This window comes from Diaphorina citri, unplaced genomic scaffold, assembly GCF_000475195.1.
Source record: "Diaphorina citri unplaced genomic scaffold, Diaci psyllid genome assembly version 1.1 scaffold1418, whole genome shotgun sequence".
In the NCBI taxonomy this organism is placed as follows: Eukaryota; Metazoa; Arthropoda; class Insecta; order Hemiptera; family Psyllidae; genus Diaphorina; species Diaphorina citri.
Window position 1 is genome coordinate 5532 of NW_007378844.1, and position 18006 is coordinate 23537.

An 18006-nucleotide genomic window follows, 5' to 3' on the forward strand; every position below is an offset into this window, starting at 1 on the left:
AAGATTAAAATGGGCCAGTACCTACTTTTTTTTTTTTTTTTTTTTTTTTTTTTTTAATCTGGGCTGTAGGGATGGGATATGTATCCACTAAAAAAAAGAGCATTATCTTTATTTCACCTGAATAGAATCCTTTATTTCACCCTTTACCGCGGTCCAATTTTTTCCCTTTTCGCAGCTAACGAGACCTTATACCATTAATTTTTTTGCTGAAATTTGAACTAGCTTCTTAGTTGCGTGTCCCTAATTGTTTTTTTTTTTTTTTTTTTTTTTTAAATTAGCTGCGCTGTAGGGATGGGATATGTATCCACTAAAAAAAGAGCATTATCCTTTATTTCACCTGAATAGAACCCTTTATTTCACCCTTTACCGCGGTCCAATTTTTTCCCTTTCCGCAGCTAATGAGACCTTATACCATTAATCTTTTTGCTGAAATTTGAACTAGCTTCTTAGTTATCCTTACAAATGCTCGCCAAAATAGCCACTAACCAGCAGTTTATAATCTACCTTCTGCGCAATGCGCATAGCTACGCTCGAAACGTTTCTTACCTTTTTCTGCGCATGTGTATCATTATAGCTGCGCTTCAGTTTGACCTTCTCATCTTGGATGCTGGGGAATGGAATGCCTACATATATTGGAGAGAGAGAGAGAGAGAGAGAGAGAGAGAGAGAGAGAGAGAGAGAGAGAATGAAAAGTCCTTTTATACTGACTAATTTTATTTTCTTACCTCCTGGGAAATACAACCCCGGACCGCACAGGAAATCACACTCTGACCTGGCATAGTTTATCCGCAGCTCAGATTTATCATCTTTGTTCATAACGACAAGCTCTGCCATTATTCAATAACAAATCTTCAAGATTTAAAGTTCTATTGTACCTATTCTATTCATACACATTGCTTATGTTTTGCCCTATTCGTTCTTTGTTTTGCTACATTAATTTGAAACATCAATCGTTAAGTTAAATGTGGCCAGTACCTACATCAGATATCATGTCACGTGAGCTCACGTAGTGTGTTTCTTACCTTTCTTCTGAGCATGCGTATCATTATAGCTGCGCTTCAGTTTGACATTCTCATCTTGGATGCTGGGAAATGGAATGCCTACTGATATGACGTCATGTGAGATATAATCTACCTTCTGCGCAATGCGCATAGCTACGCTCGAAACGTTTCTTACCTTTTTCTGCGCATGTGTATCATTATAGCTGCGCTTTAGTTTGACCTTCTCATCTTGAATGCTGGGAAATGAAATGCCTACAGATATCATGTCACGTGAGCTCACGTAGTGTGCTTACCTTTCTTCTGCGCATGCGTATCATTATAGCTGCGTTTCAGTTTGACCTTTTCATCTTGGATGCTGGGAAATGAAATGCCTACTGATATCACGTCACGTGAGCTCACGTAGTGTGCTTACCTTTCTTCTGCGCATGCGTATCATTAATTCATTATAGCTGCGGTTCAGGTTGACCTTCTCATCTTGGATGCTGGGGAATGGAATGCCTACTGATATGACGTCATGGATCCCGACCAACTAACGGCACCTTTCGAGGTGGCCACATCTTCTTTCACTTCTGTTTTCATACTATGCATCCATTGACCTGGGAATTTACACTTTTTTGAAGAGGTTTGATAGAGGAAACTATAGGGGGAAAATTGAATCGGTACTTTTCTGAAGAGGTTTGATAGAGGAAACAGTAACAACAGAGGTCATATCGTATCGAAATCGAAGAGAGAAGGAGGGCAGGATAGGAGAAAGCCAGCCGTTAACAGAAGGAACCTCACTTGTCTAGGATAAAGACGCCCCGGGTAAACATCGAACCCGCAACCTAGCGTTTACAAGGCAGGCTTTCTATCTTCCAAGCTAACTAGGCTGGCTTGTTCGTTCATTTTGGGCACCAGTAACAACAGAGGTCATATCGTCCCGAAATCGAAGAGAGAAGGAGGGCAGGATAGGAGAAAGCCAGCCGTTAACAGAAGGAACCTCCTCACTTGTCTAGGATAAAGACCGCCCCGGGTAAACATCGAACCCGCAACCTAGCGTTTACAAGGCAGGCTTTCCATCTTCCAAGCTAACTAGGCTGGCTTGTTCGTTCATTTTGGGCATAGGCGCGGTACCCTCACTAGACTGGCTAAACTCGTTATACTCACTTGCATAATTGCATATCCACAAAGGATATCCCTCGCTTTTCAGCGGGAGAACTTGGCAGCGTAGCGGTCATGGGAACCCTACTTTGTTCTTCCAGCTTAGATTTTTTTTTTTTAATGTAATATAGTTTTTTATAAATATAAATGTGACTCACTTGCACTTTTCGCCTGTTTCAACGCATGAATGGCGCCCTGGATCTCGGCATTGTTATTGGTTACTCGGCCCGTCACTTTTCCCGCCACATTGAGCGGATTGTTCTCGCCAAAATACACGCCGTAACCGGCCGAGGCACCGACTTTTCCGTTGCGAGGACAGGCGCCATCGGTGAACACTACAACGTGATTGTCGGGATCCATCGTGAAGTTGACGGTCTCCTAATGGGGACGACGAAACAAAGAGAAGATTTTTACTTTCTATTACGGAATTTGAAAAGAAGAAGAAGAAGAAAAATAATCTTCATTAATTGTGTGTGATAAGTTGAAAAGTTATTTGAAAAGGGCTCGGTGCTTTTTTCCCCACCGTTATGGCCTACAGTCTCGTTTTGAAGTGTTTGTTAACCTGTTCGGAGCCTATGTCCCAACAGTCTCCTAACATTCTCAAACACTTCAACACGAGATTGTACATCCGGCTCTGAACTTGGGTTTATCTAAAATTACCTATTTTCTTTTTAAGTTTGACACTTTTTCACAGCTTTTAGAGGAAATTTCCATCACCCATACCTACTTCTCAAAAAAATTTACCGATTTTCAAAAAATACCACAAAAAAAAAAAAAAACACCAAAGCAACAAAAATGGTTCAATATGAAACTGATGAGATAAAGGGACTATATGTCCTAGTTTATAAAGCACTTTACTATACTATGTTTAACCACCACATTTTCTACTAGACTAGGTTTACCTCGGCGTACTACAGCACGTAACCTGCAGAACTATACACAGTAACACCACACTACTGACCCATACATTCATTACAACTAGATTATACCATCTGATAACCAAAATAAACCCGGAATTAAAACGCGACACGTCAAGCTTCGGAAGACTTTTGTAAAAATCGCAATGATAAAACAAAGCAAGCAAAAAAAGCGAAAAATATCACCTGCTAAAAAAAAGCGAAAAATATCACCTGCTAAACGCTCTTTGTTGCTCTTGTATCAGAGAGAAAAAAAAAATCTAGTGTGACCATCACACGACTTTCCTCATCCTTTTGGATTTCGCTCTGATGTTGATAAAAAATACTTTTTGGGCGAAGTTCTATTGCCATCAAGCTCATTTCCTTTCATGCTTAAAGATGTTTTGGGCGAAGTTTCATTTCCATCAAGTTTATTTCCCAAAGTTTCCTCATTTACATTCCCTTTCCCCATAACTTGCTCAAATACTTTTATAGAGGGGGCGGGGAGAAATGGGGGAGGTTAGGAATTGTTAGGGGAGATTAGATATGCTTTGGGGAGGGGGGAAGGGCAAATACTTTTATAGAGGGGGCGGGGAGAAATGGGGGAGGTTAGGAATTGTTAGGGGAGATTAGATATGCTTTGGGGAGGGGGGAAGGGTTATTGCCATCAAGCTCATTTCCTTTCATGCTTAAAGATGTTTTGGGCGAAGTTTCATTTCCATCAAGTTTATTTCCTAAAGTTTCCTCATTTACATTCCCTTTCCCCATAACTTGCTTCACGCTATCTCTGTGTTTTGTCTCCTTTGTCTGTACATCACACAACATGAGTGTATCATAGAATATATTTCGTTTCAACACCAGATCTTCAATACAAGGTGTATCCTTCACTTTAAGCACATACGGATTCAAATGTTCATCCAACATCAGGTCAAGCTGTATCAGCTGAAAACAAGGGGACACCAAGGCTCGAGTGCTGAATTTCCTATTCTTAAACTCCCAAGTTAAATGGGGGTTGATGGCAATTATAGTTTTAACAATAGCAGATTCGATGCTGCCCCAAATGTGGCCCGTATTATATCCGTTTTTCTTGAACAAAGCGTTCAGTTCTGATATGTACATTACATTCTCCCGCTGGTTCAGTTTGTTATAAACCCGCACCACACCTTCATTGTACAGAAACACACGGAGCAAAGCACCGCATGACGTTATACAAACGAACAAACGCACGTCAAACCTCCGTCCGTCTATTCGCAACGGATTTGAAACATAAATCTGCACCACGCACGGTGTTCCGCCTTCAAAAGTGGACGTGTGATCAAAGATGAGTACTTCTTCCTTGGACTTGTTCAGGGGTTTCAAAATGTACTGCACGTTGCGTTTATGCGAAAGAAACAGCAGGTGTTCCCGGGGGAAGATCCATGTGTGAGGAAAAAACGAGTAGTGCGCCGGACATAGCTTGCGCATGTACAACAAGTACTTGGCGTATAGATATGTTCTACACAGGGTTTTCATACCGAAGAAGTAGTTAAGGCGCTGGTGGGGTTCTAGATCGTTTAAATGAGAGTGTACTCCGTTAGTTTCGTCACTCCATAGGATAGACCAGGGTGTGTGTAGAGGTACAGAAGGGAGGTCATCGGAGGTAACTATTCTAGTGATGGCTTTATCTCGGTTTAAATCAACGCAGAGTGGTAAACATCGAACCCGCAACCTAGCGTTTACAAGGCAGGCGTTCTATCGTCCAAGCCAACTAGGCTGGCTTGTTCGTTTTTTTTGGGGGGCACTCATTGGTCTCGTTGTAATGTATCTGTTGTGGGACCGGCTTGAATGATGAATTGTAGGAATCAGCATGATTGTGAAGCCAGAGAATATTTTGGGCATTCATTGGTCTCATTGTAATGTATCTGGTGTGGGACCGGCTTGAATGATGAATTGTAGGAATCAGCATGATTGTGAAGCCAGAGAATATATGGATCAGTCTTAGTTCAACTTTACACTTTGCTACATGGTTAGAAAATTACCAACTAGGACATTTCACTCACCTAAAGAACCGAGAAATTTGGCAACATAGTTGAGCTCATTCTGAACCTGATGGTTGAACTTAGCTTTCTTCTGCGCATGCGTATCATTAATTCATTATAGCTGCGCTTCAGGTTGACCTTCTCATCTTGGATGCTGGGGAATGGAATGCCTACATATATCGGGGAAGGGTCTGCTCTTTAAACTTTTCTGATATCTCTAACTGTTTAGTCAGTAGAGCTGAAACCCACCGAAAATGGCCAAAATACCGCCAACCGCTGCATCGCTCTTAACCTTAATTCGCGTTGCATCCTTGTCGTATTTGAGGGCTTAACACATTTCAAGTTCTACATACTTTCTAGTTCTTACAGCTATCCAAATATTTCATCTACGACACACAGACACACGCATGGACCAATGGCTGAAACTTACGATTTAGGATTTAGGCTCTAGGGACCTCGAAACATGTTTTGGACTTTCTTCTGCGCATGCGTATCATTAATTCATTATAGCTGCGCTTCAGGTTGACCTTCTCATCTTGGATGCTGGGGAATGGAATGCCTACTGATATGACGTCACGTGAGCTCACGTAGTGTGCTTACCTTTCTTCTGCGCATGCGTATCATTATAGCTGCGCTTCAGTTTGACCTTTTCATCTTGGATGCTGGGGAATGGAATGCCTACTGATATGACGGAACGGGCATAGTTATCAGCAAAATCAATACCTTCGCTGATCTTGCCCCGGAATATGGTGAACAGGAGAGCACCTGAGGAGCCAAATCAGTAAGAGATGGTTAGAAAAATGGCGACATAACAATCCACACCGCCAAATTTCACGACTATACTTTGGATCTGGAAGTGGATGGTTCGACCATCCTGCAAATTGTAGATTCGAAGAGTACCAAGCTAAACACTTTTTTTATAATTTAAGTGGAATGGCGACATAACAATCCACACCGCCAAATTTCACGACTATACTTTGGATCTGGAAGTGGATGGTTCAACCATCCTGCAAATTGTAGACCCGAAGAGTACCAAGCTAAACACCTTTTTATAATTTAAGTGGGGCTACTGAAGTTGGTAAAAGGATATAAACTGACCCGTATTCTTTTCACTCGTATTAGAAGACCTGAGCTCAGCTTGCTTGATGGCGGTGAAATAGCCAAGCATCACGTTTTCTAGCTCGTCATTACGTCTGGGTTCACAATAGACACTCTTCACCTCTCGAATTCTATCCATTAGACCTGTGGAACTCCATCTGTAAAATGTAATAAATAGACAATGAGAATAATAACTACTCAGTTTGAATGAGAGTTAAAAAAAAAAAAAATCTGGTGTGAACATCACACGACTTTCCTTATCCTATTGAATGATGCTTATTTGAGTGTTCTTTTACCCTAACTTTTACAATTTATCCTATTGAATGATGCTTATTTGAGTGTTCTTTTACCCTAATTTTTACAATATCTATAACCGTTTTGTCGCTATAGCTGAAAACCGCCAAAAAAGGTCGAAATCTGTCCAAAAGCGGTCAAAATACCGCAAAGCGCAGCAACCATCTCAACCAAACGTTGCATCCTTGTCACATTTGTGAACTGCATACCAAATTTCAAGTCTTTAGCTTATACCGTTCCCGAGATATTGTTAAATTACACCGAAAACCGCAAAAAGCGGTAAATTGCCGCCAAGCGTTGCACCGGTCTTAACCAAAAGTTTCGTGTCGCATCCTTGTTACATTTGAAAGATACATACCAAATTTCAAGTCTCTAGCTCTAACCGTTCTCGAGATATTTTGTTTATAGACAGACAGACAGACAGACACACACACACACACACGGACCAATGGCTGAAACTTTGGATTTAGGCTTTAGGGACCTCAAAACGTGTTTTGGCACTAAAATCTGACCATCGAAAATTTGACCCGATTACATTACTTTCCTTCCTATAGGATAAGGAAAGTAAAAAAAAAAAAGAAGAAGTTTATTACCAGCATTCAATAAACGCCTTTTTCATTAGCTTCTGAGTTTTTTTTTTCTCCAAAAATAACATCAGAGTTACGTGGTCTATTCGATATTCGCCCCCTGGGAGACCATGCCTGAAAAAATAGGTATTAGTCAGCCAATAATCACGAGACCTACGTCTCTCTTCTTAGAAATCTGTATTAAATGTCAACTATAAACGAAGACCATTCACTGAGAGTCTCTTATCAGCATGTATTTTATGCTGATCAGTTTAAAAATACTCTTGTTTGACGTCTTATCAAGATCTTTTTTTATATTATAAAATCAAGATCCATTCACATTCACATTTCATATTTCACACACTGATCGTGAAAGGAGAAATAGGAAAATGGAAAAGAATAGAGAGAAAACGTAAAAGGGGGAAGAAACGAAGGGAAGAGGAGATAGAAACAAGAAGTAAAGGAAGGAGAGAGCTCACCTGATTTCGCACCCATTTGCTGAGTCCTTGTTGGGAATTCTTGCTGTAGAACCTCTGATCAACCAACAGGATGGCTCCCCAATCATATCGATGCCTTATACATCGCCCACCAGTGTGTTCTTGTATAGAGCTTGTAGAGGTATGTTCTGCGGACCCTGGCCTAGCACGCCAATGAATACCTGAAATGAAAATTTACACGTCATGTTCTGAAATATCACAGCAGTAGAATCAATCAATCAATCAATCAATCAAATCGAATCATGAACATGAATTATTTGTGGTACCTAAAGCAAGACAATGGCTGAGAACAGAGTCACATGGAGACAGAATGTGGAGAGAAGTTTGCAAACCTTCTAACCCTGGCCTAGCACGCCAATGAATACCTGAAATGAAAATTTACATGTCATGTTCTGAAATATCACAGCAGTAGAATCAATCAATCAATCAAATCAAATCATGAACATGAATTATTTGTGGTAAAGCAAGAGAATGGCTGAGAACAGAGTCACATGGAGACAGAATGTGGAGAGAATTTTGCAAACCTTCTGACCCTGGCCTAGCACGCCAATGAATACCTGAAATGAAAATTTACATGTCATGTTCTGAAATATCACAGCAGTAGAATCAATCAATCAAATCAAATCATGAACATGAATTATTTGTGGTAAAGCAAGAGAATGGCTGAGAACAGAGTCACATGGAGACAGAATGTGGAGAGAATTTTGCAAACCTTCTGAACAGAAGAAGCTATCTGTAATGTAAAGCAAAGAGCTTTTTCACAACTTTTGTGGGTACCACAAGCATTACTAAGTGCTTCTTTGACTATTAATTCTCATTCATCATAGATCTTTTTACACTGGTAATGGCGCCACGGGTCACTACTTGATCAAGGTTGCTACTCACTTGTCCTCACGAGACTGTGTGCACCCCGAACTCCAAGCACAGAGCCGAAAAAACTTCGACTCCGCCGGGAATCGAACCCGGGACCTCTGGAGTGCAAGCCTAGTGTGATACCCACTCGGCCACGGAGGCTACTTACCTGATCTTTATCGATGACATGATTGGCTTCCAGCTTGATGGGGAACTGAGTGCCCAGTTCCGACTGAAAGGAATCTACAGGGGCCAACGTTCCCGAGGTTAGAATAACGGAGCGAGCAGACTCCCGAATGTCGCTGAACACCAGACCCGAGTTTAGACACCAGAAGTGAAGCGTATACTTGATACTCATCGGCGTGCGGTCCTTGCGATACCACCGGTTCGATTCGCCCTGGAGGATGAAAAAAAAATATATAGAAATAAATAATTCATCTAGAGCTTAGATCATGTATTTCCTAGATGGAGCATTCCCGCACCTAGACATTATAATTTTTGAAGCCAAAACAAAGAGATAAAAGTGGAGTCAGAGATACAGAAAGTGGCACAGCTGGTAGCACTGACTCCAAAGAGGAATACGTTTACAATTTATCGGCTTCAGCAAAAGAGCTCAAGTGAAGCGTATACTTGATACTCATCGGCGTGCGGTCCTTGCGATACCACCGGTTCGATTCCCCCTGGAAGACAAATAAATATTATTGTGAGTGAAAATAATGCAAAGGGAAGAGTATCTTTTTCAATGGCGTAAGAAATTATGCTATTATGATTTTATCAAGTGAAGCGTATACTTGATACTCATCGGCGTGCGGTCCTTGCGATACCACCGGTTCGATTCCCCCTGGAAGACAAATAAATATTATTCTGAGTGAAAATAATGCAAAGGGAAGAGTATCTTTTTCAATGGCGTAAGAAATTATGCTATTATGATTTTATTTAGAAGCCTCGATAATTAAGTTATAACTAGCATTTCCTAGCATGTATCACCCTAATGACTAACGAGTGGGTCCTTTCACCTCTCCCTTGAGAGTACATGTTATTAGGGAGTCTTCGGATTGCTTAGTTTTAGCTTAGCTTCGGATTGCTAGGGCTAACTTTTCACCTCTCCCTTGAGAGTACATGTTATTAGGGAGTCTTCGGATTGCTTAGTTTTAGCTTAGCTTCGGATTGCTAGGGCTAACTAATTCCTGAAAAACACCAAAGTTACACATAAAATATGTTGTCCTCCTGATTAACACGCGAGCGTCTTGACCACTATACCATACCACCGAAGCAGGTAAAGAACATTTGTCAGAAAATTTTGCTCCAACAGGATTTCTAACCCAGCAACTTTGGGTTGAGAGTTAGGTTTCTTGATTACTCGGCAAGTAGGAAAATTCTAATCAAGGGCATTACCTCAGTTTCTTTCAGCTCCTGACAAAGGTCATTGATGTTTTCTTTAGCCTTAAGAACTTCGTCATTGATACAGGTGTGTTTGCGACTGGATAGAATGGTCATCCTGAAACAATCAAATATCTTTAGCTTTAAGAACTTCGTCATTGATACAGGTGTGTTTGCGACTGGATAGAATGGTCATCCTGAAACAATCAAATAGGATCATGGCCATCATGGGAGAAATCAAGTATAGCTGTACACCTGTACACCAGTCTTCTTCTTCGCCTTTTCTCATGTTCAGATGGGGTCGGCGTTTGTCATCGGCCTCTCAATCAGCTTTAGAGTGATCGCTTTGAGGCCAACTGGTTTTGGCTAAACAAAATTTTCCGAGTGGAATGCCCTTCGCACTCAACCTTCGCTATTGATATACCTGTACACCAGTACAAGTAAGTAACAGAATAGACTACAAAATGATAGAATAAAATATACCTACCTTGTTTAACCTGCCAGAATGGGACTGAAAAATCCTTTCATTACCATAGTAAAAAGAAGAAAGAGTTTTTTTTCCCTTTCTTTTTTCAAACTGATTAAGGTATACTATTAAGAACGAGACTGAAAAATCGTAGTGTTTTGCAACCACCCTTCTTTCTTTTTTCAAACTGATTAAGGTATACTATTAAGAACGAGACTGAAAAATCGTAGTGTTTTGCAACCACCCTTCTCTTCTTCTTCTTCTTCTTCTTCTTCTTCTTCTTCTATAGGTTTAGAGGGGAATGGTGATGGCTGGAGCAAGGTATGGCAGTTGAGGATAATGCAGCTGAAGGTGTGGACTAATAGAAGAGATGTAGATTAAAGCATTTACACAGAATCCTTCAATACTTGTCCAATATAAACTTGTAGCCCTAAGGGTAGGTGCAACTCCTTATAACTAAAGAACCAACCAAGTTGGTAATCTTCTTCTTTCTTCTAAAAAATACATTACCTGAGTCCGTCTTTGTAGACAGTTTTCCTAAGCTCTCGAACTATTTGTGTGATCTGCTTATGTGTCCTGGTACCATAGAATATTTTGGAAACTCTGTGGAAGAAAAAAATACAGTAAGAACTGATGGATTACTGCCAATGCTGGTGTAAAGGGAGTTTTACAAATCCTCTTTCAGTACGATTTTTCCACCAACACTCAAGTAGTTGTTTTAAATTAACCAATTTTCAAATTTGCTCATTAAATTTTGGGCCAGTCTGGACATACAGTAAGAACTGATGGATTACTGCCAATGCTGGTGTAAAGGGAGTTTTACAAATCCTCTTTCAGTACGATTTTTCCACCAACACTTAAGTAGTTGATTTAAATTAACCAATTTTCAAATTTGCTCATTAAATTTTGGGCCAGTCTGAACCATTTTTCCAAGTAAGATCTACAGTTCACTGAACTACTAGGAACTGATGGATTACTGCCAATGCTGGTGTAAAGGGAGTTTTACAAATCCTCTTTCAGTACGATTTTTCCACCAACACTCAAGTAGTTGATTTAAATTAACCAATTTTCAAATTTGCTCATTAAATTTTGGGCCAGTCTGGATAGCTGAAATTTGGTAGGAATATTCCTTTTATGGTCTAGGTGTGCAATCAGAAAGGATTTTGCGAAAATCTAAACCGATCCTGAGATATAGAGTTACCTGTAAGGTATTAGAGTTACCTGTAATGTATTAGAATTGCCTGTAAAGTATTAGAATTACCTGTAAGATATGCTGAAATTTGGTAGGAATATTCCTTTTATGGTCTAGGTGTGCAATAAGAAAGGATTTTGCGAAAATCTAAACCGATCCTGAGATATAGAGTTACCTGTAAGGTATTATTGATGTCATTGAGATCAAAAGATCCACTGGCAGAATCTCTACTAACATCTTCAATGTTATGCGCCTCATCTAGCAGAATAATTGATTTGTTAATGTTCAATTCTAACTGTAACATACAAATCATACAGAAGTACATTATAATACCAGCAATCCCGTGAATTTAGAACCGTTCTTAAACCTATAAAATATATGAGACCTTGTTTAGACTGCTGGGGTAAAGGGACTTTTTAGTCTCATTCGAGCAGGATAAACAAGTTCTATTCTATTCCTATATAGCCAACCTAGTTCGCTTGGAGAGTAGCGAGTCTGCCTTGCGGGCGCTAGGTCGCGGGTTCGATTCCCGCCCAGGGCGGAATTTATCCGAAATAGGTCAGGTACGTTCTCAGAACGGCTGGCTTTAATCTATCCTGTCTTCCTTTTCTCTTCGCTTTAGAAACGGTAAGACCTTGGCAGCTACAGTTCCCTCTATCAAACCTCTAAACAAAATAGTATCTAGTATCTATGTAAATTTAGATTGACTGAAGATGCAGTAACTAGCGAAAGGGCCAATGAGATTGCTACCAAAGGAACTGGCACAAATGAGCAGTGACCAATGTTATTATAGTGTTAGGTTAAATTCTAAAAGGAGTTTACCTTTAGGTATCTCAGAATAAGTTCAGAAGTTCTATGTACAAAGTATGTAGTAAAAATCTACATAATGATTATAGGAGTGGTTAGACTAAGACAGTGCAACCCTTAGAAGCCAGGTTAGTGTAACCATATGTTGTTTACAACCCAACAAAGTCCAAGGGTGGAGGTTCAGGAGAGCAAAGTCCAAATCCATGGAGTATGCTACTATTCTTAAACCTATAAAATATATGAGACCTTGTTTAGACTGCTGGGGTAAAGGGACTTTTTAGTCTCATTCGAGCAGGATAAACAAGTTATATTCTATTCCTATGTAGCCCTAGTTAGCTTGGAGAGTAGCGCGTCTGCCTTGTGGGCGCTAGGTCGCGGGTTCGCTTCTCGCCCAGGGCGGAATTTATCCGAAATAGGTCAGGTACGTTCTCAGAACGGCTGGCTTTATTCTATCCTGTCTTCCTTCTCTTTTCGCTTTAGAAACGGTAAGACGTTGGCAGCTCCAGTTCCCTCTATCAAACCTTTTAACAAAATAGTATCTAGTATCTATGTAAATTTAGATTGACTGAAGATGCAGTAACTACTAACTAGCGAAAGGGCCAATCTGAATATGGTGCAGAAAAACAGTCAAGTGAGTTTCTTTTCAGTTCAAATCTGCCTCGGTGGCGTAGTAGTCAAGACGCTCGCCTGGTAAACAGGAGGGCGTGGATTCGATCCCAGCCGAGGCATGGAATTTTATCCTCATTTATTTGAGAATTTGACCACATAATAATGGAGCTCTAAGGGTTAGGTGGTAGAGAACGCCTCTGGCGTTAACGTCGCCTAGTGATTATCTTCCACTCAAGAGTCTATTATTATTATTATTATTATTATAATTATTATTGAAATTTTAAACAAAAAATTTACTTACACTTTTTCGTATCAAGGGATCAATAATATAGTTGTACGGGCAGAATATGATATCTGCGTTGTTGACTAGCTCTCTAGCCACATAGTAGGGACACGAGCTGTGCTTTCGGCCTAGGGTGACCAGCTCTTCAATGTCAAACAGGTTGGGCAGAATGTTCTTACCGCCCATTTCTTGCGGGAGGATTTTCTTAAAACTCGTCAGATGGCGACAGTTTTTACCCTGAAAAAAGAAGAAAAAAATAATAATAATTTAAAAATTTCTCAGCTATTTTGGCAAACAATGTTGATAACATTCCATACCTTAGCAGGGATTGAACCCACGTCCTCCTGATCAACACGCGAGCGTCTTGACCACTACACCATACCACCGAAGCAGGTAAAGAACATCTGTCAGAAATTTTTGCTCTGACTGGATTTCTAACCCAGCAACTTTGGGTTGAGAGTTAGGTTTCTTGATTACTCGGTAAGTAGGAAAATTCTAATCAAGGGCATTACCTCAGTTTCTTTCAGCTCCTGACAAAGGTCATTGATGTTTTCTTTAGCCTTAAGAACTTCGTCATTGATACAGGTGTGTTTGCGACTGGATAGAATGGTCATCCTGAAACAATCAAATAGGATCATGGGAGAAATCAATTATAGCTGTACACCTGTACACCAGTCTTCTTCTTCGCCTTTTCCCATGTCCAGATGGGGTCGGCGTTTGTCGTCGGCCTCTCAATCAGCTTTAGAGTGATCGCTTTGAGGCCAACTGGTTTTGGCTAAACAAAATTTTCCGAGTGGGATGCCCTTCGCACTCAACCTTCGCTATTGATATACCTGTACACCAGTACAAGTAAGTAACAGAATAGACTACAAAATGATAGAATAAAATATACCTACCTTGTTTAACCTGCCAGAATGGGACTGAAAAATCCTTTCATTACCATAGTAAAAAGAAGAAAGAGTTTTTTTTCCCTTTCTTTTTTCAAACTGATTAAGGTATACTATTAAGAACGTGCCAGAATGAGACTGAAAAATCCTTTCATTACCATAGTAAAAAGAAGATTTTTTTTTCCTTTCTTTTTTCAAACTGATTAAGGTATACTATTAAGAAAGAGACTGAAAAATCGTAGTGTTTTGCTTCTCTTCTAAAAAATACATTACCTGAGTCCGTCTTTGTAGACAGTTTTCCTAAGCTCTCGAACTATTTGTGTGATCTGCTTATGAGTCCTGGTACCATAGAATATTTTGGAAACTCTGTGGAAGAAAAAAAATGCAGTAAGAACTGATGGATTACTGCCAATGCTGATGTAAAGGGAGTTTTACAAATCCTCTTTCAGTACGATTTTTCCACCAACACTCAAGTAGTTGATTTAAATTAACCAATTTTCAAATTTGCTCATTAAATATTGGGCCAGTCTGGACCATTTTTCCAAGTAAGATCTACAGTTCACTGAACTACTAGCTTATTTTTACTCACGCAGGTATTCGAACTCTTTCAGGTACAAAGTTCAAGGTTCCACCTGCTTCCTCTTGCATTGAGATATCATGTTGTGTAGAAAACAATGTGCTGTTCAAATCTTCACTCGAACTATCAGCCATTGAACTGGAGTCAAGAGATAACTAAAAGAAAGAAAGAAAGAAAGAAAGAAAGAAAAAAATGTCTCTTTTCAAGAAGAACTGTCAGATTACTGAACTTGAGTCAAGAGATAATTGAAAACAAATTTGAAGGTCAGGAGGAGAAATCTCATGAAATAAAATAAGTAGAATCAAATAATAGGTTGATCCGATGAAAACAAGCCGACTCCACACCACTCTTTTTGTTTGCTTACCATGGGGCCTGTTGCAAAAAAAAAGTTTTCCTCGTTAGGTGGTGATGAAAAATAAAATTGTATATGTAGGTAGTTGGTAAAAAAAAAAATCACAGCCAGCCTAGTTAGCTAGGAGGGTAGAGCACCTGCCTTGTTAGTGCTAGGTCAGGGGTTCCATTCCCATCTTAGAATGGCTAGCTTTCTCTTATCCTGTCTACCTTCTCTTTGCTTTTGGGATAATAAGATCCCAACAGTTCCAGTCCCCTTTTTTTCTTCTTATAATCACATTTATTAAAAAAATTCAACTTACAGGTATTGAAAAATTAGAATAATTGAATACTTACCTCCAGCCACAATTTTTAGTACTATGATAGCTGCAATTTGAACGCAACACTTCTTATTCAAATCAGGCCAAATCTTTTCAGTTGAATATGTATATCTGTCTGGGTTTTAGCTGACAATCTTAAAACACCAATTCCTGATGGGCTAAACAATAGTATCCTCAGTTACCACGATTAACATCCAATGTTGGAGTACCAAGATATCACAATGACATAACCCAGTGCTTCCTATCCTATCTTCAGTCATTCTTTGATTTGGGGACGATGAGACCTTAGCATACAGTTCACCCCACTATGTAAGACCTTATTCAACACCCTATCCAGTCATGACATCCAATGTTGGAGTACCAAGATATCACAATGACATAACCCAGTGCTTCCTATCCTATCTTCAGTCATTCTTTGATTTGGGGACGATAAGACCTTAGCATACAGTTCACCCCACTATGTAAGACCTTATTCAACACCCTATCCAGTCATGATTGATTTGGGGACGATGAGACCTTAGCATACAGTTCACCCCACTATGTAAGACCTTATTCAACACCCTATCCAGTCATGATTTTTTTTTTAAAATGAGAAAAACTTTCAAGTACAGTAATGTAAACAATAAAAATAAAAACACATTTTAATAAACAATTATACAATGGTATGTTTAATCAGCACTGGCATCTACATTTTCAGTTTGAAGTTCCTTAAATGTAGGTACAGGGACCCAGGTGACAAGGGTGTACAATTTGTGTGGGGAGTCTTCATCATCATTACGTCTTCTTGATAATCTGACACGTATTCTGAATGGGACACTCCTGTAAACAAAAGATTAGTACTTTAAGAGTGAAGTTCATTCAATGATGAAGAGTGCTAAACTAAGGTTTGGTTTATCAATAGCATTAGTCAGGCTGTTAAAGTTATTGGCTTGTCAAAATAGCATTGATTCAAATGTGTTTTAACTGATTGATAATTTTCACAGCCTGATAAAAGCAATTTATAAACAGAACCTAAGTGTTCACCTTATCTTAATTAAAAAATTACTAGAATTAACAACTCAAGAAAGTGCACACCCCTTTCAATATCCCAATTATTGAGAGACAAAAGGTTAAAGCAGCTCAATAAAAATAATGAACCCATAGGCCAGCCACTCACTATCAGGTAGACCTGATCAGGTCTACCTGATGTCCATGTTTATTAGGCTAGTGCCCCACCAAAACCAAATGGGGCAAGAGAGGTCTACAGTGCACAGCACAGACAGATGCATTGAGGAAATATACTTACTTGATTCCTTTGTCATCATTGAAATTTGAGATGGATATGCTTTGACGGGGAACTCAACTTTGACTCCACCAATAGTGTATGAGGTGGCTGCAGATGGCTTTGATTTGTCTTTGACAGAGGGTAACACTGCCTGTAACTTTTGGGAGTTTTCCAACAACAAGTCTTCATCCATTTCTAGTCAGCTTCGTTTGAAGATTACCGGAAACACTTGACACTATTCGGAGAGGTGGAACTGCTATCAGAAAATCTTGGGAGTGATTCTTTTGGACAGGATCGAAAGAGAGTGTATCTTAGCTGTAACATTTATAAGAATAATGGGAAATGCACTTCCTAATTCTTATTGTTGAAGAACAAAATGACATAATTTACACAGGAAAGCCAGATTCCGCCGAACAAGAACAATAATTTTATATTCGAAATTTCAAAACGAAATTATTTTAAATTTCCCACCATCAAACAGATGTTTGACACTTTTGAAAACTCACCGGTTCACCAATCAGCTGATCGAATCCGGTGAGTTCTACAACGCGATTTCTAGTTCTCATTTCCTTCGCTACATGACATTTAGCAGCACTATCGAAATAAGCTGTTCCCAAAGTGTGGTTACTGAAACCAGGCACTAACTTACGAGGGGAAGCTGGGACATGAGTATATGATTCCTACCCTATTCCACGTCTACCTGCCGTGGAAAAACCAAATGTCGATCACAAGATCCATCGATGGATGAGGATTGGATTTATTTATATATAAAAAAACACAAGTTTTTACATAAGAAATCATGAATAAATAAAAAATGAAGAAAATATATTTTACAAGCTTGGAATTTACAGTACTTAAAAAGAATACATAGAAAGTATAAGGAAAAAAGAACCTATTTAATAAGTTTCCATACCAGCTTTTTAGACCATCATTGATCTGTCTTGGGTTCTCAAAGGATATATGATATATCCAAATTATGAATAGTGGGGAGGACTTTATAAATGGTGAAAAGGTGTAGAAGAATAAACTTTATTTAGGGGGTCTTACACACCACAGGGGCTGCATAGGTGGAATATATGCCAGTGAATATAAGGTAGTATGGTACAGACCTACACCTAATTGTTATTCAAACAAAGAAAGTAAAAGGAAGTGAATTTTCCATAAATACCTACTTAGTGTAAGTACACAAGCAAGTAGGTATATAAAAAAGTAAGTATTTAGGTACTCAATTGCGATTTGCTACTGATAATGGAAGTTAAATCATTGTCTGAATAGTTGATACCTTGTTTATTTCTCCATTGACATTGGGAAAACAACATACTCATGCTACTTATGTGTGAAATTCCCAAGGGCATCAGGCTATATACTTATCAAGTGTAGTATTAAGTAGTCTTGAACTCTTCTTGATTGTCAACATGGATTCAGAACTAGATTCAGGAAGGGGGGAAGGGGGGGACTTTTAGACCTGCCTGCATGTTTTAGTAAGTTGGAATCAAAAAGATTGACTG

The 18006-nt window shown here is 39.4% G+C and overlaps 4 protein-coding genes across 6 annotated transcripts in view; all 4 read right to left on the reverse strand.

Moving 5' to 3' along the window:
* LOC103515795 (ribonuclease H1-like) overlaps nucleotides 1–3339 on the reverse strand; it is an 8106-nt gene extending 4767 nt beyond the window's left edge. Inside the window, exons 1-2 of one of the 3 annotated variants that reach the window (XM_026828392.1) lie at nucleotides 3272–3339; nucleotides 2262–2519 (exon numbers count right to left, since the gene is read on the reverse strand). In XM_026828392.1, coding sequence (XP_026684193.1) covers nucleotides 2277–2501 — 225 coding nt within the window. In that variant the 5' untranslated portion in view covers nucleotides 2502–2519; nucleotides 3272–3339 and the 3' untranslated portion in view covers nucleotides 2262–2276. The other 2 variants (XM_026828391.1, XM_008480738.3) reach the window with 2 other exon arrangements.
* Nucleotides 3340–3646: 307 nt separating this feature from the next.
* LOC113470160 (tubulin polyglutamylase TTLL6-like) lies at nucleotides 3647–4718 on the reverse strand. The gene has a single exon (XM_026828389.1). It carries the CDS (start codon nucleotides 4547–4549, stop codon nucleotides 3647–3649), a length of 903 nt encoding a protein of 300 aa, XP_026684190.1. The 5' UTR covers nucleotides 4550–4718.
* Nucleotides 4719–5623: 905 nt separating this feature from the next.
* Nucleotides 5624–6336, reverse strand: LOC103515793 (Fanconi anemia group J protein homolog). The gene is made up of 2 exons (XM_008480737.2): nucleotides 6154–6336; nucleotides 5624–5820 (listed from the first exon to the last, which is right to left on the reverse strand). Exons 1-2 carry the CDS (start codon nucleotides 6290–6292, stop codon nucleotides 5639–5641), a joined length of 321 nt encoding a protein of 106 aa, XP_008478959.1. The 5' UTR covers nucleotides 6293–6336; the 3' UTR covers nucleotides 5624–5638.
* Nucleotides 6337–7587: 1251 nt separating this feature from the next.
* Nucleotides 7588–16691, reverse strand: LOC103515801 (Fanconi anemia group J protein homolog). Its single transcript, XM_026828395.1, has 12 exons — nucleotides 16520–16691; nucleotides 16013–16053; nucleotides 14576–14718; nucleotides 14260–14352; nucleotides 13612–13714; nucleotides 13118–13336; nucleotides 11576–11695; nucleotides 11410–11429; nucleotides 10719–10811; nucleotides 9758–9860; nucleotides 8532–8759; nucleotides 7588–7671 (listed from the first exon to the last, which is right to left on the reverse strand). Exons 1-12 carry the CDS (start codon nucleotides 16689–16691, stop codon nucleotides 7588–7590), a joined length of 1419 nt encoding a protein of 472 aa, XP_026684196.1.
* Nucleotides 16692–18006: the final 1315 nt, after the last annotated feature.